A 25330-nucleotide genomic window follows, 5' to 3' on the forward strand; every position below is an offset into this window, starting at 1 on the left:
TGAAAGCAAGTCTTCTTAAATTAATTGGATAAGATTCAAGGAGGGCGCTTTTGCACTGTGACGATCGTCTGCTGCTATTTCTCTCCGCCCATTTAATGCTTGGTTAATCCTCCTACACTCGGACTAGGCCAGTCCTGTCAGTAGCCTATTGAACGTCGGGGCACAACTGTCTCCGTAAGTAGTTCATATTATGTTCATACTATGTTGAATTTGAAACTCGTGTAAAGAAAATGTAAATCATCTCGTATTTTCTTTTTCTGCTCGATCATATACGATCTCTTTAAGCGTTTGCAGCAAGCTGATTTTGCTGTCACTTAACGCCTCACTGACTCTTGTGAGAGTTGTTGTTGAGAAGACTCATTAAACTACTAAGCATTGCAGTAATTGAAGAAGGTTGATTGAAACCGTCGATTTCAGTAAGGCGTGGACGTGTTAGTCTGCATAACTTGTGAATCGGTTGGTTTCACTCATAGCCTTTGTAGCAAGTAGAATTGTGTGTCTCGGTCTACTGCTCTTGGGCTTTTACATTCACTCTAATGAGGTATGGCTAATATCCATACATAACATTTTGTAAAGGGCACTGACAAAGAGCTCACGGAAGATATCAGGTGTCATACTTCTGGATGATAAGATCTCAGAGGTCGCGTGTGCGCTTTAGTTCATGCTTTCTTAGTTTTGTAACTTGATCCTCTGTAGTAAGTAGCAAAACCGTAGGACTTGACGAAATGTATAATGATTTTCTCAAAGAATAACTGTCAACTGCTGACAGTTTCATAACGACGATAACTGAGGCAGCCGATGATTCTGGATCGAGTCTGACATATCTCCGCCAAATCTGTGAGTCAGCAGCCGTAGAAGGTTTGGCACAGAAATTAATCATTTTCAGTATAAAAAGGATTTGTTTCGGTCTATGCAATACACAGATTGGAGATATCTGAAATCCCAAATGTGTTGATTTCGCGAATACTTTTAGCCTTTTGCACTCATAAATGACTAATGCAGGAGGTTTAGGTTCATACATCGAATAGGCATGGCATTTACATTTTAGTCCCAAATAAATTATATTTAACCAAACAATGTGGTCTATGGAAATACCAAAAAGATAACCTCAAATTCTAGTAATACATCGTTTTTTGATGTACCTTAATCTCTGTCATGTAATCTTTTCCTAATTTTCTCTCTTATTTTCTGTTGTTCAGCATCAGATAAAATCATTCACATCTTAAATCCTACAGTATTAGTTACATAATAGCACCAAAGACACCATGTGTGGCCTGCTTAAAGCGGGCCACACCTGTTCAGCTTGTGAGGTTAAAACCCCACCTCACAGTTCAGGTCATCTACATGCTCTCACACTGTACAGTATTAATATTTGCCACCTTTCTATAGGAGACATTTCCTTTTGGAAATCTCAACAAATCCATTGGCACTTGGAGGAAACCATATATATTTGCCATTTGTGGTTTATGGTTGCTTGATTATAATTTCTGAGTCTTATCAATCAAGATTAGAGCGACAAAATATGGACTACTTAAGTGCAGACCAGTTTGCCTTAAGTGCAGACCAGTGTGACCACTTGATTTGGAATTGGGTTAATGATTTCTGATATGAAGCATAGCACTGTTTGCCTTGGTCAAATCTGTTCTGTGAGGGTTTTCAAGGAAGTTTTCATGTAGACATTGTTGCAGTGCTATCTACCATGTGGTTATCTGCAAATTGACGTTCCGCTCCGAGGACGGTTCCTCTGGAATGGGGAAAAACTTGTTCCAGGCTATTGTGTCATTCATGGGCCCAAGGATGTGGCTGAAAGGTTCAGAACCATTCCCGAACAGGATCAAAGTCTTTTGAAGTTGTTTGTAAGCCACATTTCTTCTCCATGACCTTATATACTCTTGGTTATAGGCAAGGAGGCTAATGTCTGTTTCTCTCTGTACCAGTATATGTCTCATTTTTTTCTATTATCTTTAACAATATCACTGACACACACTCTCTCTCCCTCTCTCTCTCTCTGTCTATCTATCTATCTATCTAATTATCTGTCTCCCAGTTTCTTATTTTCTTGGTCTCTTATGTATATGTCTCTGTGTTTCTAAGCTTTAAGTTAGAGTGGACATCAGAGATGACCTCTTTGGCTGCTGAGTCATGCGGGGCCGATGTGAATCCTGTTGATTTCATCCAGCTGCAGCAGTACATGGAATGTGAGTGTCCTTCCTGTCGCAGTGATAATGACAGCACTCCTTGCGTTGTGTGGGCGTAACGCCTCTCTTCTAGCCGGCACTTCACATCTGCATGTTGATATGTAGAGTATTTGCGTAACAAGGCCTTTTAGTTGTGAATATATCATAAGTGCAGTGCCCCCAGCAAGCTTGTCTTCAGTCATTTGATGCCACATAGAGTTTGTTTGCAACACAGAGTAATTGGCTATTGCATGTGCCTTACTTAACAGACAGCAGCATGAGGGTGAAAGATGTTGTGAAGGAATTCAATACAGGAGGGAAGCTGGTTCAGCATAAGTCTGGAGACGTAAGTACATTACAAATTGTCGCTCTCTTGCTTTTAACAAAATTGGATCAAACATTTCCTGGCAAATCCTATAATTTTAATAAAACTGCCAATATGTTCTCAAGGGCATTACATGGCAGAATCACCAGATTAGGTTTAGAACATAGTGTTCTCTCTCAGTTATTATTACATCTCTGTAAGTTAATGAAATTGCTGTTGTTACAGAAAGGTCTACGGCTGTGGTGAGGTGTTTGTAGTGTCTGATACATCAATTCATTGTGTTATTTTCATCTCAACATGCCCCCACCCCCCCCCCACACTCACACACTCTATACCTGCTCTCCTCTTCCTCCTCTGTTCCTTCTCTCTCTCCTCTGTTCACACCTTTACTCCTTCCTCTCCCCTTTCCTCCCTCTCCTTTCCTCTCCTCTCCTCTCCACTCATGGTCCCTTCTACTCAAATTCTGCTACAGCATGTGGACAGGACTGGTTTCTCTCTCTTCTTAAAGAGCTACCTGGAAGCAGACAACCTACCCACCGAGCTCTGCCAACATCTCTTTCAGTATTTCCAGGACTCTGAGCTGTGCAAAGAAAAGCATAGAGACGGTAAAATATCTAGGAACCATGTTGGGCCATGAAAGCTGTCTGTTGTAGACACACATAGCTTTTGCAATCCTTCCTCAAAAATAGTTTCTGTTCCTTCTGTGGACTTTAGACATTAGGCCATCAAAGAAAACTGTGTTAATTCATGACCTCCAACAAGGTTTAGGCTTAACAGTGCTGATGAATAGCTAATCAACATTTAAAATATGATAAATCATGCAATACTATAGCCATGTGTATTGAGTGGATGCTGATCATTTGTCTGTCTTGCCCAATCTGTGCCTCTCTTGTAGATTATGTTTGTCTTAAGGCAATGTCTTGCTACTTCTCTGTGTTGGAGGAGGGCAAGCCGAGGGATAAACTGGAATGTAAGTCTTGATATGGTGATAATGACTGTTTCATATGACATTGGGTGGAAAAAAATAGAACTTGGCCGTAGTACTAACAGCAACTTCTGAAAGACACGTCTTTTCTTTTGTCGCTGCTGTTATAGTTACCTTCAAACTATATGACAAAGATGGCAATGGCTATCTGGATAAATCAGTAAGTAATATCCGAATTTCTTTCAGTTGTAAACATATTGGGTAACAAACAGAGACTTTACAGATGATTTGTTTATAATCTAAACATACTGGGTATCCTACAGAGGTAACCATTTACATATGGTTTGTTTATACTCTGAGCAGATTAACGATAGATGGTCTATACATGGTTCTATACATGTATGGTCTGTAGATAGTCTATATCCAAATAATGTGACCATATATTGCTTAGTGAACTATTCACACAGTGAACCGTTCATTGTAATAGATTCCAAAGGAGGTCAGTTAAGGCACTTAATTAGTTAAGGCTAATGTTTTGATTGTACATTTACCTTTGCAAATGATATGCAAATCCTATCTGATATTTGATTCACTGATGTGAAATACCTGTGAATTACTCCAGGAAGTGGACGCTATAATAACCCAGATGATGCGAGCAGCAGATTACCTGGGTTGGGAAGTGACAGAGCTTAGACCGGTAAAGGACTGCTTCATTTCCTTCGACCGTACATTGGAGAGTGTTTTATTTAAAGTTCATTTCATATTTAAAGGTTCAGTCTGCAATTCTAATCCAAAACAATTTTTGTCAAATTCAGCTAATTTCTTCTCAAGGTCCTCAAACTGTCTGTTCTGTGTGTGTGCTCAAAAGAACTCTGGTGTTGGTACACAGTTCAGGCTATCAGAATTGGAAACAAACAGTGGCTCAGACCAGGCCATAAAACAATCCCAGCCAATCAACACATTGCTTTACAAGCACAGAAGGGATGGGTGTAAATTGCCTGGCAATTTATATTAATTATCAACAATCTTTCACCAGAATCGCAGACTGTACCTTTAATGTTTAATCAAAAGTTATCAGTTCACATTTGAGTTCTGCTTATTTAATACAGGTGTTTTTTCTTCATAGATTTGCAAAATGTAGTTACTTTTTTCCACCTCTGAAAAAAACAACTCTTGTGCTTGAGCAGTGAAGACAGAGTGGCACAAATTCTATCAACTAGTGATTTAATTTAACATCAAGGCCTGTCTTTAGTTACTTCTCAACCAAGTATCTTGTTTTGTTTCAGAATATGTTTCATTGTGGAAGGAAGTGCTTTATGAATACATAGTGTCTTTAAAAATCTTTTTCCAAAGGCCATCTTACTGTTTGTCATACTGGGCAGACCCCTCAATGTTTTGTGCGAGTGCACGGTTGCTCACAGTTGACTGTAATTAACCCAGGTTCTAGAGGACACAATGACAGCCATAGATGCGGACAGCAGCGGGACAGTGACCCAACAGGAGTGGATTCTGGGAGGGATGAACAACGTTCCTCTCCAAGTGCTGCTTGGTCTAAAGGCAAGTTTACTCATCGATTGACTCATGCGCTGTGTTGACTTAAGCCCGGAAAGCTGCATTGAAATTCAGAAGCCCTAGCTCAGCATTTCCATGGGACATTTGCTGCATCAGCTCTTTTCTAAAGAAAGCCACAGGCCGGCTAACCTGACACCCAGCCAGCTTGTAAAATAATGTGTCCGCATGTTGTTTGGCTTGGAGTCAGAACGCGGAGCATGACAGCCAGCACACATGGAGGATGAAGAACTTCACCAAGCCCACCTACTGCTGTGTGTGTGATGGAATGCTGATGGGCCTCCGCAAACAGGGCCTCTGCTGCAGTGGTGAGTTCCCACCAGCAGAGGGCCACTTTTCTATGTCAGAGCCAAGCTACATTGCTACATCATACTTCATTTAAATTAATTAAAAATGATTTGCCTGCTTACGTTATACAGTCTGCAATAATGACGAGGGCATTTGTAGTGAGTTTCTATTTACAGTCGGTCCACGATGAACTGAAATGGTTTAAATGTGTTCTGTTCTTTCTTGTGCTGACAGTTTGTAAGTACACAGTCCACAGTCGCTGTGCCAACAAGAGCACTGCCCCCTGTGTGCGCACCTACGTCAAGAACAAGGCTGAGATCGGGGTGAGGCTGCAGGAGAGAACTGATTAAATGTTTTTTTTGGGGGGGGGGGGGGGGGGTTGTATCTCACAACACCTTGTAAAGTGTTTGTGTGTGTGTGTGTGTGTGTGTGTGTGTGTGTGTGTGTGTGTGTGTGTGTGTGTGTGCGTGTGTGTGTGTGTGTGTGTTTGTGTGTGTGTGTGTGTTTTTTTTCTGGCTGACTGTGTATGGTCTCTGGTCCTCAGGTCCCCGCTCATGACTGGATCAGGACAGAGAGTGACTCTAGTAAATGTGACTTTTGCCAAAAGAAGATTAAAACTCTGGCAGGGAAACGCTGTGCGTGGTGCCACCTCATAGTAAGGAGACAGGGTTTCTATGTTGATGCTACTGTATCTAAAAATAAGAATATACAGTATAACAGTATATCTAAATTCACATGAAGAGCAGGACCAGCAGCATGTGAGAGTCTATAGTTACTGACATGCTTTATTTTGTAGCGACATGATGAGTGTGCGGTTCAGGGTTCCTCTGATTGTGACTGTGGACCTCTGAGAGACCATATCCTGCCCCCATGGTGCATCAGTCCCCTTCTCAAGGTAATTATTCATTATTTAAGCAATATAGCACGAGTGGGAGTGGGGTAGGTAAGGGATAATCCCACGGGTGGTGTTCGGCCGTAGCCATCGAGGCCGAAGGCCGAGTGGCGTAGGCAACAACACCCGTGGGATTATCCCTTACCTACCCCACTCCCACGAGTGCTATATTGCTTTTATAAAACAATTCTACTATCAACAAATTAACATTTCAACAGGAAGTTATTGATTAAAAATGGTTTATTTCGCCATTGTTTCTCCACAACAAAAAATAGTTCCATTGTCAACGTCTTGGTTTGGAATTTTAAAAACTTTGAATTAACGGTTATCATCAATGCGAATGTTTCATCGCGGAGTGATTTATTTTAAGATGTGAAAAGTTCCGTAACTGTAGGTATGTTGGCGAATAACCTATAGCATGGAATGTCTCTCGTCCAATCAGAAACAGCTAAATTACGCGCTAGAACCCAATTGTTTTATAATGATAATGAATTAACGCCCAGGCATGACCGTGTCATACTTTTTAAAGAGTGTCTGCATCTGGGACTGCTTTCTCTAACATCATTGTATTACAGGTCGCTCATAAGTAACAGTGACACATTTGTATGTGTGTGTGTCTGTGTGTGTGTGTTTGTGTGTGTGTCTGTGTGTCTGTGTCTTTGTGTCTGCCAGGAGGATGAGGGCTACAGCTCATGTGGGGAGAGCGTTCTGATGAATATGACATCAGAAGGAACCCACTTACACGTAAGGTTCCCTCTCCACACTTCATATGGCACTCACTGATTAGTTTGCCAGGCTTACTAGCTGAAACATTAGTACATCCCTTTGACTGCTGCAGTTATGTTTAACATCAGGCCTTGTTTAGATCTTTCAAGCAACTTCCAAGCAACAGGAAAATTAATTTACCCTTTATCTCTTTCAGATCACTCCTCCACCACAAACTCATCCTCTCCTAGTTTTCGTTAATCCAAAGAGTGGAGGGAAACAGGGAGTGAGGTGAGAAATGAGGAAATCTCCGCACGGCACACTGAAGGATTCACCCCCAGCTCTCAGCCTAGCTCCACCCACTGCATAATTTATAAATGCGTGTGTGTGTGTGTGTGTGGGGGGGGGGGTCATAAACTCCTGTGAATGATCAGTCCTGATCAGCAGATGAAAAGGAAGATCATACTGCAGGCAGGGAGTGGGGGAGGTGGGAAACAGTTTTTTTTTACGCGGATAAGTCCCAAATGTTCGACTGTAAGTCAGCATCAGCCTGGCATATGACATGTTAAGCCATTTTCAACCAATAACATGCTTTTATAAAAATGCTAATTTTGTCAATATAGAAAACCCTGTTTGTGTTGCAGCAAAGTGATCAGTTATTTGTGAGAACTGTGGTCCTTTTGAGTACTGGTGAAGCCCTTTATCCTTTAAAGATAGTGATACCGCTTCACCTGCAAGATATGTCTTGGGCGTTGTACACAATTCAGATTTGTCCCTTGTCACTGTGCTCAAAGTTCAGTCAAATCTAACCAGTTTTGACCTTTCAGACCATAAAAATAAACAGCTGAGACCTACTTAAACCACTCCACTCTTATGTTCAATAAGCTTTTCGGGCTCACTCACAACTTGGCAGACATACTTGATTATAGTCAGAGTTTCACAATGATTTCTATCAGTCGTCACATAAGTCATGACTTCTTCTTCTGCTTTTTGTTTATCACTACTTAATTAGGGTCATGAGGAAGTTGCAGTACCTCTTGAATCCACGACAAGTCTTCAACCTCAACAATGGGGGCCCAACCCCTGGGTGAGGCATGCATGAACCAACAGTATAATTTTGATATATTAGTCCTATATAAGCAGTCAGCATATAGTGCATTGGGTTGTTGGTTGTATTGCACTGTATTGTACTGCATCCTAGGGTGGTCCCTACCCTAAAGTTATGTTAATTGTTGCTATATGAGTATTGAGCTCAAGTAGAATTCAGACACTAATTTGCTAATTTCTTTCTTATGTAAAGTATGTATGTATGTATTGTTTCACCAGGTTTTTATTGCTCTTAGCTAGACTGTTCTCTTCCTTGTACGTTGCTTTGGACAAAAGTGTCTGCTAAAGGTAAAGGCAAAATGTAATTTGTACTATTATTTTTTAATATATTTATCAATTATTTATGTGTGCTGGACTGGCAGGCTTCACTTCTTCCGAAACGTTCAGCAGTACCGAGTCTTGGTGTGTGGTGGTGATGGCACAGTTGGCTGGATCCTAGATGCTATTGGTAAGGAATGTTGCCATAATCATCAACGGCACAAAATGCCAGTGATACCTGCAGACACATTAGTTTTATATTAACTGCTAATGTTCCTAAGCCAAACTAGCAAGATGCTAACCTGTTGTGTGTGTTTTTGGCAGATAAATCTGACCTTCCAGTGTGCCCCCCAGTGGCGGTGCTGCCCCTTGGCACAGGCAATGACCTCGCCCGCTGTCTGCGCTGGGGAGGAGGTGAGACATCTCTCACATCTCTGTAAAACATGGGTTGTGTGTGTCGTTTGAATATCTATTCATTGCCCACTGGATGTTGCACTCAATTAAGTCTTGCAGGGGTATAGACTGGCTTTGATAAAAGTGTGTGTGTGTGTGTGTGTGTGTGTGTGTGTGTGTGTGTGTGTGTGTGTGTGTGTGTGTGTGTGTGTGTGTGTGTGCTTGTGTGTGTGTGTGTGTGTGTGTGTGTGTGTGTGTGTGTGTGTGTGTGTGTGTGTGTGTGTGTGAAGGATATGAAGGGTCAGACCTCAGTGATATCCTAAAAGAGGTGGAAGGGGGGGTAAGGCTTCCCATGGACCGTTGGAGTGTACAGGTCATCCCCAACAACCCTGAGGAGGAAGGAGACCCTGTTCCCCAAGACATTATCAACAACTACTTCTCTATTGGGGTGGTGAGTTTAGGCCCTGTGAGAGGAAGGAGTCTAGAAACACAGCAGTGAGCTGAAAGAGGTGACACAACTCGCTTTGTCCTCCCAAATGTAGCAGCTCCAGTGAACCAGTGAAACCCCGGTGCCCCTCAGTAGGAAACAGTTCTAAAAAAAGAACAGTTTCATAATGCTTGAAGGAATAGCTCTGCATCTGTAGTTTAAAATGATTTATTATTATTTGTACTTGTGTATAGCAGCAGGTACAGCAATCGCATTTGGACTGAGAATTTTACCATTCAAATCTTCAAATGTCACAAACTTTTGTTTTGGCTAAGATACTCCAGAAAAGGCAGTTATGTCAGGAATGAATAGACATGGTGAGATAAGCTATTATTTAAAAGCTTTTTTGAAGGTTTGGATGAGAAATGCCAAAATATTCCTTCACAGTACGTTATGATCTGTAAGAAGCAGATAGACTTCCTTTATTTCTGCTCAAGTTTTGCTGCTTTCTCAGCCAGGCTGAATCCACGCTCTGTTTACATAGACTAGATAGAGGATTTTGCTTAAATTCCCTGACAGTTGAGAGATGTGTCATACAAAATACATTTGTTTTATGGTATTAACACAGTATTACTATGTTCAGGATGCATCCATTGCCCACCGATTCCACGCATTGAGGGAGAAGAACCCACAGAAGTTCAATAGCAGGTAAGTCTGCAGTTCTTTATCTATGTTCATCTTTTAAATGGAGGATCGAGTCATGGGGGGGATTGATGTCCTAGGTCATGCTGATTTTCCAAATAAATGTTGAAGTAAACCCAAGATTACGCAGCATTTGCTCCTGAAGAGTGACAGAAATCACAGCATAGATACAAGTTGTGGGCTAAATACTCTTAACTGAATAATTTGAAGGATACTATAGTGTGGGTGAACGGCAGTAAGAGCTAGTTGAAACTAAGTTCTAGACAACATTTTTTAGACAACCTAAGAAATGGTTTGATTGTTTCCTTTCTGTCTTTAAGAGCAAAAAACAAGCTGTATTATTTCGAACTGGCCACATCTGAGACCCTCTCTGCCTCTTGCAAGAAACTGTCGGATTGTCTCTCTATTGAGGTAAAAGACTGGCACTTCTAAATGCTACAACATTATGTGGTTCTGCTGTACTGAACCACACTGTCACTGCAAGCTTCCTACTGGTTTAACCCCCCTCCCCATCCAACCCCCTCCTGATAGTCAGTAATCTCTATATCTCTGTTCTTTCCCTGGTAGTGCTGTGGGGTTCCACTGGACCTGAGTAGTCTGGACCTTCAGGGTGTTGCTGTTCTAAACATTCCCAGCATGCACGGCGGCTCCAACCTGTGGGGGGAATCACGGAAGGACGAGGCAGAGAGCGACACAACCGTTCCCGATGTCATTACAGATCATGACACTCTGAAGAGTAGCTCACAAGGTATGCATAAATGATATATCCTAAAGAGGTGTCTTTTATGTATGCAAGAAGAATATCATAAAAGAGTGGCTCTAGACGTACGCATGTCCCTTTCAAAGGTGCAGGCCTCTAGTGTCACCACAGAAAAACAAGCTGATTTTGACTTGATAGAAGGTCGCATTTAGAATCAGAATATGTCTGAACAGATAGCAGAGGTAGTACGCAGTGTCCGGCTACTTATTAACTATGGCTAATGTTATATACTCCACTGCCAGTTACCCTTCATTCATCTCCCCCTATTCCTTGGCAGTTTATTCATTTTATCTAGAGGTGTCATTCAGTGTTGCACTGAACTAGACTATTACATTCATTAGAACATATACTCGGTCTACTCACAGGCATACTGGACATACTTAAAAACAGTCCTCTTTTTTCTCAGATTTGAGTGATAAACGCCTGGAGGTGGTTGGCCTGGAGGGAGCTCTGGAGATGGGTCAGATTTACTCAGGCCTGAAGAGCATGGGCCGCAGACTGGCCCAGACGGCCCACATCACAATCAGGTGCTCATGCAGACTAGCAGCAACTGCTCCTTTCACAGCTACAATGTGGATGTGCCTTTGTAGGATTCTCTGAAGCCCTCTTTGACTCCGGCCATCTCTGATTTTCCCAACAGGACATTGAAAGCTCTGCCCATGCAGATAGACGGAGAGCCATGGATGCAGCCGCCAAGTACAGTGAGTTGAAAGGAAACATCTTAATGCAGCATTATGGAGGTTTTTGTTGTTGTTGTTTTGACTAAAACTAGCAAGCTACCTGCCTTAAAAGCATGCTAACACTACTAACCACCTAGTTGGCAGTTAAAAGTTTGCTAACATATTAACTTGCGTCTTATTATACCAATGATGTGGGCGATGTCATGCTGTGAGAGCTCTCACATATACATAGGGTGCTCTGACCCAGACAACAGAGCTACATAGTGCACAGCCTAAACAGCCTGTGGGAATGACAGGTGTCTTTATCTGTCCTTCACATGGCCATATAGTACAATCAAAATTTGAAGATTATACCAAAATTCATAAAAACATAGCTTAGAAAGAGGCAAATTGTTGCATAGTGTTGCTTTAATGCATAAGAGTAACAAATAGGACTGTTTGGAATAAACACAGGATGACATACCTGTCAGAAAGGAGCAAATAGACTGTTGTCTGGAGTATATCTAAGTAGCATAGTCAAGATTTAAGGAATTCTCAGCACCAAGGTATTTTGAAAAAGAAACCTAAACAATACTTCATGACTGTTGAGATTAAATGTTTTAATACAGAGATATGACATATCTTCTGTTTATTTACATCTCTCCAAATCTCTCCACCTAAGATTCACATCAGCCACAAGAACCAAGCAAACATGCTGATGGCGGCTCCTGTAAAATCTTCTGGCTTCTTCCACCACAAATGAAGAAGAAACTTGAGTGCCCTGTGAAGTCTATTACCTGATCTTGCTTTCTCTGCTTCGACCTCCCCCCCACGTGTCCGACTATCTGTCTGTCAGTCCAACCGACTTTCATCACATCATCAACCACAATTTCCTTGCTCTCTTAATAACCACTGAGAAACTGATTTGACTTGAAACATGCGCAAATGTCACTCCTCAACAGGCCTTTTCTAAGCACGGTTAATTTCAGTGTCCTTTTAAATTCAACTCTCAATAGTCAACAGGTGTTATATTATACCATTTTGTGTTAAAGAGGGAGAAATATCCTATTTCAGTTCTTCAGATTGATTGCATTTAACATTTTGTGGCTTACTACATTTTAGCTTGAAGGGGAGGGGACAAATTCTCGCTGTGGTAAGTCTAGGGCTAGCACTAAACATATGAGGCCACTCTGAAGGCTTAAGACTCCATTATCGCTCTCATTTTTTTGTATTATCCGTTGGCAACAAACAAATGTTTTAATTTTTACTAATTCTGGCATGCTTTTCCCCAATAAGCTCAGAAAGTATTTATTAACATAGTCGCATTGTGAACATGATGTATAGGTTTGCTGTTTGTATTTGCACAGTGACATGTTTATTCTGTTTTAACCTGTGTAGTCTGTCCTACTAATCTTCAGGTTGGGAATGTGTTTAACATTCATAATAAACTGATACTGAAATTGTTTTGATAACTATATTTTGACATACATAGGTGTTTATTATAATTCAAAACAATAGGATAATTTGGAATAGCCCAATCTAAGGAATGTTCATTAGTTCATGACCAGATTGATGGTGTGTTGTGTTCTATTGTAATAGTATTATGGCCGTCATAATATAGGGGGGCTTTATTTTATAATATTACTAAAAGAAAGTAAGTTTGTCTTTAATTGTAAGACCTTTTTTTTTTTTTTTTTTTCTATTGTGGAAGTAAATCTCTCAGGTTTTACTTATTTATGATTCCTAAATGTAGATGTAGGGGTTCGCTTTTTTTGCCCACCAATTTTTGGTCGACGATATCCAATATGTACACTTTTTGGACAATAGTTCAAAAAACGTAAATTCTCAAATTGAATTGCAAGCTTTCCACTAGTAAGCTTATTACCCAAGCTGATTACGATTAATTTGTGGAGTGGCACTACCTGTTGATTAATGGTCAAAGCAAAAATCTAGAACTTCTTTAGCCAATATCCTGTGATGTAAATGTTCAAACTTCACAAAATGTCTTACTCTGCATCACTACCATCCACTTTGGATGCATGCCAGATTTTGTGAAATTTCATCCATAGAGGACGATGCAACTGATACATTTCAATATCTCAAGAACTGCTTAAGATAAACTTTTGAAATGTACGCTTAAGTGTATGCTTATGCTTGGCTACATTTGCTTACATCTCCCATTGGGCTCATTCAGCAAAATGGTCCCCAAAAGCCAATCAAATTTCAGTCTTAATGAACTTTTGCAGGCTCATTCATAGTGGCATATAGAATTTCAAACAAATCTGTCATAAGATGTTGCTATAACAAGCTACCACATGTTTCCCTCTGTTCCTCCAACATAAGCCCCTTATACATGCGTCAATGTAAAGCGGTTACATTGCGCCTACCACGATAGAAACTCGCGAGCGTGTTACAATTGCCTCATGTATAAGGGGTCTAGATGTAAACCGTTAGTTTTTCCGCCGATCGTCTGAGCCTTTCGAGAGAGGTGGTTTACCACGTTAATTCGTCTTACAAAAGGGCGTGTCAAATCAGGCCGATGTGTCATGGGGGAGGCCGTGCGTGACTGGGGGAGACGGTGACAGGAGGCTAGAAAGTTCACTCCATCATCTCTTTGAAATTCCTTATTCCATGAGTGGTAGGCTACAATGACTGGCTGTTTTAAAATATAACTAATAGCCTAACGAAACAAAATAACCCAGGAAGTTTCATCTTCGACGTTAAGGCTTCTTCCAATACTGACAGCTGACTCATAGCTTGCAGGTTTGCGGGAGACGCGACATTTGAGGGATGTCACTTAATTTAAACCTTTTTTGCTTCCGTTAGTGTGTGTGTGTGTGTGTGTGTGTGTGTGTGTGTGTGATAGAGACAGAGAGGACAGTAAAACATCAGAAAACACCGTGTCTCGTAAGCCTTAAACTATCAATCACCCCCACAATGAAATATGCCATTACAGTCGCGACAAACTTCTTGGCATTGTGGTGCGCCCAAAACGCAAGCTATAAACGTAGCCATCCTAATGTAACCAAAATATACCTCTGCTGATATGCCTAACCTTCGTTCTATTTAGAATTTGTCTTAGCACTATGCAGGAATAAAATAGCATCTACAGTGTCAGGATTCAGGCGCTCTCGCCTGGCTTCTATAACGCGCCCTGCTGCACTGAAGGAGCGCTCACTCGCAGCACCTGTTGCTGGAACGCATATAATTCGTTTTGCAAGGTGCTGTAGTCGTGGGAACGACTGGCCTGGTTTCTCCCAAAAGGAAAGTAGATTTTCCTCTGCTGATCCCGCGTCTGTATGGAAGTTTGTAGAGAGATTGCCGGGGAGTAAAATGCTCCCTTTCCGTTACGTCTGCTGCTGGCTAGTAATACAGACAGCCGGAAAGGTTAATAAACGGAATGAAATAGCTACACATTACACACGCTATGTTTTAATAAAAGCCACGTTACTCACATACTGGTTAACACTGTTTGTTACAGAACATAAATGTTTGTCGCTACATCCAAACTGCGTCACCGTTGTCCCTCCCTGTGCTCCAGCCGCACCATTTTGCTTGCAATGTGAATCATTTAATTGAAATATGCTTATTGGCATTTGTTGCACCTTAATCATTTTCTACAAACATGATATGCTATGTATGGTGTAGTAGACTGAGACTCTATTCACTACTGCACAAAAACTAGACACGTTTGAAAAACTAGACGTTTGCAATGAAGTAGGTTAACTTTCGCCAATATCTCCGTAAGGGAGATGGGTTATGTGCTCAAATTTCCTGGGATCAAAGAAGACGTTAGTATTCATGTGCAAACTAAAAATCACGTCTCAGGATTGCTGCGCATGCAAGTTATTTCGGGTGTCTCAACTGTAACTAATACCACTGTCATATAATTATGAGTCCAGTAAAAGACGGAGCAAACACAGTTTTCTACCGTTGTTGAAACACATCCACGCGTAGACTCGTTTTCTTTCCATCCGAGAGTGGTTATTCAAAGGAAATATTAAGAACTATATGCTGATAGAAAGAAGGGAACTTTAAGCCACTACACTGCCTGTGCCCGATGCGGATCCACGTTGATGTTGTTAGTAAACAAACCAGGTGGGAGCACATCTCCGTGGTCTTTGCGCATGCCCGAGGCAATGTAACCGCTTTACATTTTGCACATGTATACAGGTAACGACAAGAGCCGTTTCCCTTGAAAATCTTCACACCTACACGCGAATACGATACGATAAACTGATCTGATCTCAGTGGCACATGTATAAGGCCCTATAGTTTGGTGTATCTTCAAAATTGACTTTTTTACAAAATTGATTGTTTTAGAAACAGTTACAAAATTTAAATGGTCCACTTTCACTTGTTTAAGCAGTTAAATAATTTAACCTTTTGCTACTTGGGGCGGTTTGCACATTCTGCTTTTACCCCAGTGATCGCTGATAGGGTATACCCCTGCCCTGTTATAAATGTCGATAGTTGTAGGCCTATATGTAGCATTCACTCTACATTAACTATTGTATTCACACATATTCCTGTCCTCAACTATTTATCCCACATTTTATATAAACATGCATATATTGTAAAGAAATGCCAAGTACAGTTATGCAATGAAGCTCATAGGCTATTGTTGATTATGTAAACATATAAACTTAACAAAATGCTCAAATTCAGCACAAGAATATATCTTAACTCATAGGTACTGCTTCACATCCTATCAGTACACAGCCGTCATGTCCACAAACTATAGGCCTAGTTTCTTAGATTTTCAGGAACTAAGATAAACAACAAACTTTTTAGTTTATTGTTGGGCAGAAACGTAACCATTCAAGATAGCACTTCTCTTGGAATGGAAAATATCTTATTTCACTTAATTCTTGCTCATTCTCTCAAGCAGTGGTCATATTACGCTCCGTTATGTGGTGCGTCTAGTTGGAACTGAAAGACTATGCGGCTCTGAGAGTTCTTACTCTTTTTAAGACTCTCTTTTGATTTACTTTTGTGTCCGTCTGAATAATGACGATTGTCCTGGAAGGAAACCAGACCCCTTTTAGGTGCCCCTTCGCAGATCTCATCTCGCCGCGCCAGAAAAGGCCTTTGAGGTTAGAGTGTAGCGCCGCTTAACTGAGGGTTAACATTTCCAACACTCCCAGGACTGCTTTTATAGGATCATGTGATGTGGAACCAACACCCTGTACCCCCCCTCCTAGCCTGCCGAGCTCTGGCAGGTCTCTAGGAGCGCTGAAGAGGGGGAAATACCCCCAGTTGTGTAACGTGAGATCCGTACCTCGTGCAATCACTGCCTGGACATGAAATGCTTACTGACTTTGCACTATACAGCAATTTACACCAAGAATGGTCAGGGGTGGTCATTCAAGCATGGCTGCATTACAAAATAGGTTCCGGTTATTTAGAGGTCGGCTAGCCTGTAGTAATAAACAAGACTCCTGTTGTTTTTTTTTTTTGTAAACTTTTTTTATACACTGTCCTAGCAAGATGGTTTAACTACAACTTTAAAAAGTCATGTGTTAGTTAAATAGTTTAACATTTTGCAAACATTACATTTAACTTTACTTTCACAATCTCTGAGCCAGATGGACAGGCCAAGGCCAGAAGGCCGACATCTTAACAGTAGTACATGTAAAGCTCAATTAAAAAATGTAGCCATTGACTAAGAATGATTTTCAAATTGGGAAGACAATAGCTTTCCTGGGTGATGGGTGGAGATTTATGCCATTCCCTGAAATCCCCCAATATGTGAAGGGCCTCAGACCACAACGCACTTTACCTAGGTTGTCTTTTGATGCTTACCTATGTTAATGAGAAAGCAAGTGCTGTTATTTTTGACAGCTGCAATTCATTAAGAAGTTGAAGAATCAAAAGGTTGAATTTTATTTCCTTTGATAGTTATTCAATTTTACTTATCATGGTAAAATATAGAGATGACAAAATGTTTCACTTTCATTGAGTGAGTTTTGAGTTTTTGAGTTTTCCTCTCGTGGAAGCCATTACAGCATACTGATACATACATGTCAGGGTGTGAGGCTTCATGTATTGGAAGGCGTGTGCGTGTGACAGAGTTAGGGATGGGACTGTGTAGTCGCTGGTAACACTTGACTTCTTTGCGAGGTTAAACTGCTGAAGGGAAAGAAATAGAACTAAGCTAGGTGTTTGCTTTTTCATTTTTTTTAACAGAAAGGTGAACCCACACCTAAAAAATGTAAATATTTCAGGTGAGTTATTTCATGTGATTTAGTCTAGATTTTGCTAGGTTTGATGAGCACAGATATGGGATAACACATTATAATTATAATGAGGCAGTCCCTTTTCATTTGTATTACGTTGACTTAGATTTATATTGTCCAGCTAAACTTCCACAAGCCAAATCCATGGGCGGTCACTTTACTTAACAGCTTCAGTACTTGCTTTGTCCTTGTGGGGGCGCTGGGTATCCTGATTTAACCACACACCGTCTGGAACGCATCTGGCTCAATAGCCATTAGCCAATACGGAACTAGTGTGAGCTTTTGGTAAGTCGGGCTCTAGTAAAGTGGTGAAATACACACTGAAGGAGGTTTAGAATACAGTCCCTTCAATGGTGTCAATATAGCTCAAGAAGAGTTCCTATTTCGAGTCCAGAAGTTATTCGTTTTTTTGACAGTTTTCCGAGACTAAAATCCACACTAACATGATTGATATTGTCATCCTTACTTGCACCTGTTACCTGTCAGCTACTGAAACTGAACTTAGCACGAAAAGAGAGCATTTTGAGACGTTCGATCCGCACCGTGGTCAGCTGGGATAGGGTCATGTAGAAGTTGTATAATTTAGCCAGACCCATAAGACCTCCCGTGACGACGGAGCAAAGGCTATTCAAATACAGGAATATATTTTACAAACAAATAAGCGTTGTATTAAGACACTGACTTGGGTTAAAACAAAAGCTGTGTGACTTAAAATGGTTGACAAACGATGGTCAAACAAACGGCTAAAACACCATTCAAATCTATTAATGACGTTTGTCCAAGGTCCAGAAAGTGTTCTCAAATTCTGCATAATGCACCAGTGTTTTGATCCCATTGCTGGATTGTTGTGATATTTTTTACTGTCTATCAAATACGTTATAAAGTGTGTAGACAAAATTAAAGTGGGGTAAAATGCAAAGCATGAGAAGAATGACCGAATAAAATAAGACATTTCAATTCAATAATAATGCCCCCACTTTTTCAATGTAATGATGCTGTCATATGGATTTGCCCAGGGGCGGACTGGCCATCGGGAATACCGGGGAAATCCCCGGTGGGCCGATGGCCCAAAACACCAGCCCAATACCATCATCAACCGGCCCACCGCCATCAGGCTCAATCGCAGCGCATACCAGTACAATATCTTACAAAGTTCCTGAAGACAACATTAATGCAGTTTTCTCTCAGGAATATAACATCTGAGGAGCACTGACTGAAATTTATACTCCTATTTGCAATCTGTCTTCACACCTATGGTGACTATTTTTCGAATTTTTTTTTTTATTTTTTTTTACGTTACTTCTTAAATGTGTTTTACGGACCTCGGAAGTTCAACGTAAGACCATATCTCTACGTTATTAATGAACACCTGGAAATTGGTTCTTACACAGCCGAAGTGTTCTCAGCTGTGCCGATGGGGTAGAGGATTCTGGGATTCTTACATTTGGATTTGCATACATACACGCAACACGCCCAGGCAGCCAGGGCACGCAACTGTATTGACGTGTGCAGTCAGCCCTAGCCCTTAACACGGATGAGGCACAGCTTGCTGCTGCCTCTGTCAATCTCTTCCGTCAGTCTGATTTAGTTTTAGGTGTTATTAAATGTCAATTACTCTAGCCTACATTTTATTTGGAAAACCACTGACTGGTGACAGTGATAAGGTAAGATGTGGCGTTGACCTTGCTAAATGTTAGCTTGCTATTCACAGATGAGGTAACGTTCCCTACAGCAAGCCTAGCTAAAGGCCGAATTATGCTCTGTTTTAGACGTAACGCGTAAGCACGTAAGATACATAACCCCCCCTTGCGGGGTAAAATATCCCCCCTTACGTGCTTAAGTGCGTCGCCCAAAATTCCTGACTATGCGACTAAAACACTACGGCCCTACACAGCTCGCAAAGGCTGTGATTGGCCGGCTACCACAACCTTTCACAGAGTCTCACGTTTCCGGGTTAATAGCATACTACAGCCTTTTTTAGACCCAGACATTTTTTTAAATCATGAATACCCTGCAGACCGTCTCACAAGCCTTTTCTTATGGATTAGGAACAAACATAACAGAAGAGGTCCAAAGACATGAACTCCTTTACAAATCCTCTTTAAATACTTATAGAATGCTTAAATTACCGCGAATTTATGGAGAGAATATCCCATTCTCACCCGCGATTGTTTGGAGAGAATGTGGTCATTCACGAACAAATAGGTACTTTCATATTCATTTTCCGCCACTTGTGAGTCATGGTGATATCTTTCATTGAGTTCATATTGACGTGAATCATCAATTGCACCAGCGAGATTGATAGAATGAGCCCGGTCTGCTCATATACAAAAGTTAACAGTAACCTGCCGTTACCTTAGAGAATATCCCATTCTCACCCGCGATTGTTAGGAGAAAATGTGCTAATTCACGAACAAATCCTTTCATATTCATTTTCCACCACTTGTGAGTCATGGTGGTAGCCTATCATTCATTGAGTTCATATTGACGTGAATCAATCAATTGCACCCGCGATTTTGATAGAATGAGCCCGGTCTGCTCATATACAAAAGTTAACATTAACGTGGGCTTAACTGATGGCCAGCACCATTGTAGTTACAAGCATTGACAACATGATGAGATTCTCTCACCGTTTACCACCTCATCTTAAATAATGTAACTCATAAACACATCGTTTTAAAGCCTGTCGCAGTCATTAAAAGATGTCAATAAACGAACTTTTGCGTCATGTCTTTTTCGCCACTGGTACTGAATTGCCAACATTTGTATTTTGTGTAACACATGTATTCATAACATCAAGCCTTTCGCCCACTACACTTTCATGCTCCGGTAAGTTTTTTTCCTTTGTCCTGCTGCAATAAATAGGCTTACTTAACTCAAAATAAATCTACAGTTCTGGCGTCAATTTGCTTTGCAACACGCAACACAAGCCTTGCAACACGCTCTGCGTCTAAAACGAACCTTAAATCAAAACTTGTCTAAAACAAGTTCCTTGTGTAAATTACGTGCTTAGGCGTTACGTCTAAAACAGAGCATAATTCGGCCTTAACGGTATGTCTTAAATTGAGACCGTTATGATCTGGTAAAATAAGCAAGCTGTTGTCAACATCGAGATTATCTATTTTAGCATGTTAGCCGTAGTCACTTGCTTACAATCGATGAGCAAGCTATGCATGGTGGTAGTTGTAAATAGGGCAATCTTATCATTTCTAATACTGTAACTTGTGTCAAATAAGTTAACCAGCTAGTTTGTTATGCTAAAATCACTGTGTTACACCAACACTTACATTATAAACAATGTTAATATGTTATCTAGATTGTTAATATGTTATCTAAAGGTGTTGAATTGGCCAAGTAAAGCTTGCGTTTCATAACACTTACATTATAAACAATGTTAATATGTTATCTAGATAGATGATTCTGGAATAAAACATGGATAAATGGATACAAAATAAATGAAGGGACATTTATAATAGACAAAAAATTGCGATTAAATATTGTAATAGTTTGACAGCACTAATTTCAAGTATATTTATCTAATACGCTTTGAGTGTACTTACCAATAGGCTTTGTAGTTATACATATAACCATCTGATCTGATAACCATCTGATCTGATCTGATACTATTCATCTTGCAAACTATACCTACCTTGGAGTGTTACAATAGCCAGTATCATTTTATTCCATGTGTCCATCCAGGCAAATTGGTGGATCCAAATGTTATTAGGCATATATGATGTAATTTCTTTGTAATCAACCAAAATAATGTTAAGTGTATGGGTATTTTTCCCAGTAGGCCACTGACCGATACGTGCGATCCATCGAGTGGGCAAAGCGGTGTTTACTGAGTGGGCAGCGCGCTGTGTACTTAGTGGGCCGCGCGCCGTGTATTGAGTGGGCCGGTCTGACAGTAACTCCCGGGCCACTTTTTCCCCCCAGTCCGCCCCTGGATTTGCCCCATATCGGAAACAACTCTGTTTTCAACAATATTATTTGCATCTGCAGGCTACCCATTTCTGACCATCAACCTACCTGATTTTCACATGCATAGACTGCAATTCCATTTTAGACCACCATCACTTTATTAACCCTTTGCACCTCCCAAAAGAGAAAGCTAGAACAGCAATTTCCCCCTCAGCCACATCCTTCATGATACTGTATGTCTTTTCTCTAAAGAGACCCTTCATGTTTTTAACACAGTTAACACTTTGAGATTTATGCATAGTACATGCATTATGATTTGTAAGAACAGCCCGGCAATCCTCAATTCTATTGCAGGCGATAGGTCTGCAAAAGTGTTAATTTACCACTATCCCAACATGTATTTCAAGGAAGAGACAGAGGAGAAGTCATGTAGAGAAAAGGAAGACAACTTATGTAGCCTATAACATGTTCATAACTGACATGTTTATGGTGGACATGGTGAGTTTATAGTGAATGGGTTTTGAATAATGCAACCTAATATTATAATTAGCCCACGTGATTATCTTCTTACTTACTATAGTTGTTTCTGCACCACTAGCCTTAAGGTCCAGTGATTCAAAGTGACTCACATAGGTAATGGCACAAAAACGTTATACAGCCAAATTGACCAGAGGAGTACAACGTTTGGCCTATACCATAGCAACCTCTACATTTGAAAGAAAATGCAGGAGCTATGAAGTTACAAGACCATAGTTGTGTAACATCTGTGTTACAAGCTCAGACTAAAAGTTCTTGGACAAATACTACTAACGAAAAAGACTTGGCCTAGACTTAGGGATAGACATATTAAAATTGCTCTACAAAGCCTGGAGTCAGTCCTCATTTTAACTACATGGAAGTCTCATTCACCCGTCCTTTGTTCCGCTTTCTATTTTTAGAAGCCCACTTTCCCTCTTTGTTTTCGGATCTCTCGTTTTGAACTGACGTCACTGGCAGGGATTCCACCTACGTCAATGGGTACCTCTGATTGACGTCATCGGAGGGACCTGCCTCCGTTGTTCTGCTCTAGACAAGCATCGGCTGTTCGTTCTATGGTAAGTGAATAGCCGAGTGGAACAAGGGGGGAAGTAGATCTGGATGGAAAACGGGTATCGCATTGCGTAGAGGGCTTCTAGGAAGAAAAAGCCCACTCTGTTTCTGTAAGTAAGCTGGGTTCCCCGTGATTCCAATCGCCATGGCCTCGAAATTTAAGGAGAGGCATATAAGACATGGTCATTATCACAAAGTCGAACTCGCTTGTATGAGATGGTGCTGGAGTGAGGTGATGAACAAGGCTGCTATTGAGAACGAGCGGCGCGCAGCCAAAGTACTCAGCGTGAAGGGATAGTCTGATGAAAGCACGTGCGACAGGTGTCTCTTACGCAGGTAAGTCCCTCAAATGGATTATTATTATGGATGTAAAACCTCGAAATAAGAAACGTGAAAAAATGATTAGTCCTCTTGATAATTAAAAGTGCAGCACTTGTCTAGCACATTTGGTTTGTGTTACGAATTATTCTGATATAGCCTATTTTACGCGATGGATGCAGTGCTGTAAATATATTCAGATATTATACCCTAGAAATAGGCTGGGCTACGATTTAACATTTAATGTATTTTGCACTACAAAACGACCGTGGAAGCCTGTTGCAGGTGTAGGGAGAGACGTGATAGTAAAGAGTAGGTGACGAGGTGAATGACAGAAACGCGTGACGAGGTGAATGACAGAAAGTGATGGTCTTACGGGTCTCTTCACATTGTGTTTTGACAGTGGCTGTGGTATTTTGACTTGGTACTCAATTCGAACTCAGCTGGTTTGAAAAAAAAAAAAGGTAAAGACTAATACCTCCTGGATAAACTACGTTTTTAACCAGAGTAAGGTCTGAGGCTTTGCTTCCTGTCCCCTGGAGAGCTGGCCTGAGTTGGAGTCTTTTGCCACTAATGGCTTTTCAGCCCCCTCCCTGAAGACAGATAGACCACTGTAAAGGTGCATTTGTGACACATCAGATTTAAAAGAAGTCTCTCTCATGCTGTTTTTTTGTTTTGTTGTGTGTAATCTCTCAGAGATAAATTGTTCCCTGCACACTATAATAGACTGAAATAAAACATTTAGAAATTGAGACTAGGTATTCAAAGAAGAAAAAACAGACAGATAAAATAGCAAAATTTAACCAGGACTATAACCATGAGGTATAGACTAGCCTATAGGGCCTACGCACAAGTTTGATCTGCTGAAGGTTACCAGAAATCTGTATCTGTGGATATCACTTTGGCGAATTGTTGACTTGTTGATACCAAACACCAAAAATAATGTTTAGACAAAATACCATGTTAAGGTAATTGGTCTTACTTACTAGCTGTAAAGGAATGTGACTGTATTAAATATTTGGAGTGTGACCAATGACCAGCCCTATATTGATACATAAAATTGTGACAGCCACTGTTTAACTCCGAAAGACACTGTGCACTGATGCAAACCACTGGTAGATGTAGGCTTCTCCTTGTAAAATGGTGTGGATAATTTTCACATAAATATCTTGAAACGATATCACAATAATGACAGGTAAAACCTGGGGGGGGGGGGGGGTCAGCATACGTAGCTGTCATCATCCATCAACTTAATAATGATGTATGCAAAAGGTCAGTTAGCCTGTTTTATGGCTATGCTTTACCCCTTCCCTATGAGCACCTGCTGGGTATGTTTAACTGGCTGCTGCTAAAAAACAAATGGCTTCATCCCTTCTGTCTGGTGGAGAACTCCTGTTTGGAAATGTTAAGCCAGTCAGTTGAACCATGCAGACTAACACCACAGTGGTATGTGTAGGTGTTGTACTTTGTTGAGAGGCTATTCTTAGCCTTATGTTCTCTACCCTGTGGCACACACCCGGACGACAGGCCTATAAGCTGTGTTCGTTTTCTCCACTTGCCCACTCACTTACTTACTATATAGGAAAATCTATTGAGTTCACGATGCAGTTAAAATGTAATAGTATGTAATAGTATTACTGCTTTTTTATGTTTTTTAATATTTATCTGTTTTCGTAATGCTAAATACTGTAACCATAACCATGTAGGGAATCAGACGTTAGAAACTAGGGGAGACTTCAGACACTTCATTCCATATCGGTAACTAAGCAGCATAGTAACACTAACATGGCAAGGGAGCTGCTTACCTTTAAAATAAACAAACGTGATATTTAGCTAAAATGCAGTATATATTTTCTATGTTTTTCAAAGGTTTAATGTGGCTTTCATTTAGATAAGATAAGTAAAATCAAAACAGAAAAAAGTATGATTAAAAGCCAAATTAATCTGAAACCATTTGTGGTGGACTCTTTTCAAAACATTCTCAGACATAGCTGAATTGTAAAGTTTCAGGCATCATTTAGGCATTTCCAACTGTTGACTAAACATGAAACCAAAAAATGTCTGGTCTTATTCAGTTTATTCATCTCACAATGAATTGCGGTATACTGGAGAACGACAGGCTCTGTTGTAGTGTACCATTTGTACACAACAGTTTGCAGCACATGGGGACATTTTATTGTGCATTATATAATGAATAAACAGTTGTGATTTCGAACAGCCCTACAAAATGGCTGATTCACTATATAGTGCACTATTTAGTGGGCGAGTGGACAGTTTGAACATAGCTTACAGTTGGAGGAAGGTCTGTGAACTTCTAGTGTGTACGGCAACTCCAAGACTTCTGTTCGTGTTAGTTTCTTAAGGGTTTCATGTGGCTGTTTGGCCCAGTGGGAAGCTCAGGTTTTAGGTAGAGGCAATTTGCTGCCGGACTGTTGGTGGTAACCCCCTAACAGCTTCTTCTGATGTGGAATAACATTGCATCTGTTACTCTGAGCACACAAGACACATGGTAGTATAAGGATGCATACCTGCCATTGCTGATGCGTGAGGAGTTATCTACATGTATGCTCACG

At 40.7% G+C, this 25330-nt stretch overlaps 1 protein-coding gene across 3 annotated transcripts; it reads left to right on the forward strand.

The window, feature by feature from the left end:
• The first annotated feature begins 146 nt into the window (after positions 1-146).
• On the forward strand, positions 147-22426 carry LOC308371818 (diacylglycerol kinase alpha-like). 3 transcript variants are annotated; one of them, XM_080846812.1, is made up of 24 exons: positions 147-174; positions 2095-2198; positions 2447-2523; positions 2975-3107; positions 3398-3472; positions 3598-3647; positions 4050-4124; positions 4868-4984; positions 5187-5304; positions 5519-5607; positions 5829-5939; positions 6081-6179; positions 6849-6920; positions 7099-7172; positions 7894-7968; positions 8351-8436; positions 8571-8660; positions 8930-9090; positions 9710-9774; positions 10089-10179; positions 10336-10516; positions 10935-11055; positions 11169-11229; positions 22289-22426. In XM_080846812.1, exons 2-24 carry the CDS (start codon positions 2120-2122, stop codon positions 22379-22381), a joined length of 2193 nt encoding a protein of 730 aa, XP_080702938.1. In that variant the 5' UTR covers positions 147-174; positions 2095-2119; the 3' UTR covers positions 22382-22426. The 3 variants fall into 3 exon arrangements, with proteins under 3 accessions (XP_080702938.1, XP_080702939.1, XP_080702940.1); XM_080846813.1 differs by having other exon boundaries at positions 6852-6920; XM_080846814.1 differs by lacking the exon at positions 22289-22426 and adding an exon at positions 11870-12642.
• Positions 22427-25330: the final 2904 nt, after the last annotated feature.

The sequence above is a fragment of the Sprattus sprattus genome, assembly GCF_963457725.1.
Source record: "Sprattus sprattus genome assembly, chromosome: 10".
NCBI lineage: Eukaryota > Metazoa > Chordata > Actinopteri > Clupeiformes > Clupeidae > Sprattus > Sprattus sprattus.

Bases quoted from the DNA above. Each gene is read 5' to 3' on its own strand.
- LOC308371818 (XM_080846812.1), top strand. From the start codon at position 2,120: ATGACCTCTTTGGCTGCTGAGTCATGCGGGGCCGATGTGAATCCTGTT. The intron at 3,648-4,049 runs GTAAGTAATATC...GAATTACTCCAG, and splicing joins ATGGCTATCTGGATAAATCA to GAAGTGGACGCTATAATAAC. The intron at 10,517-10,934 runs GTATGCATAAAT...CTTTTTTCTCAG, and splicing joins TCTGAAGAGTAGCTCACAAG to ATTTGAGTGATAAACGCCTG.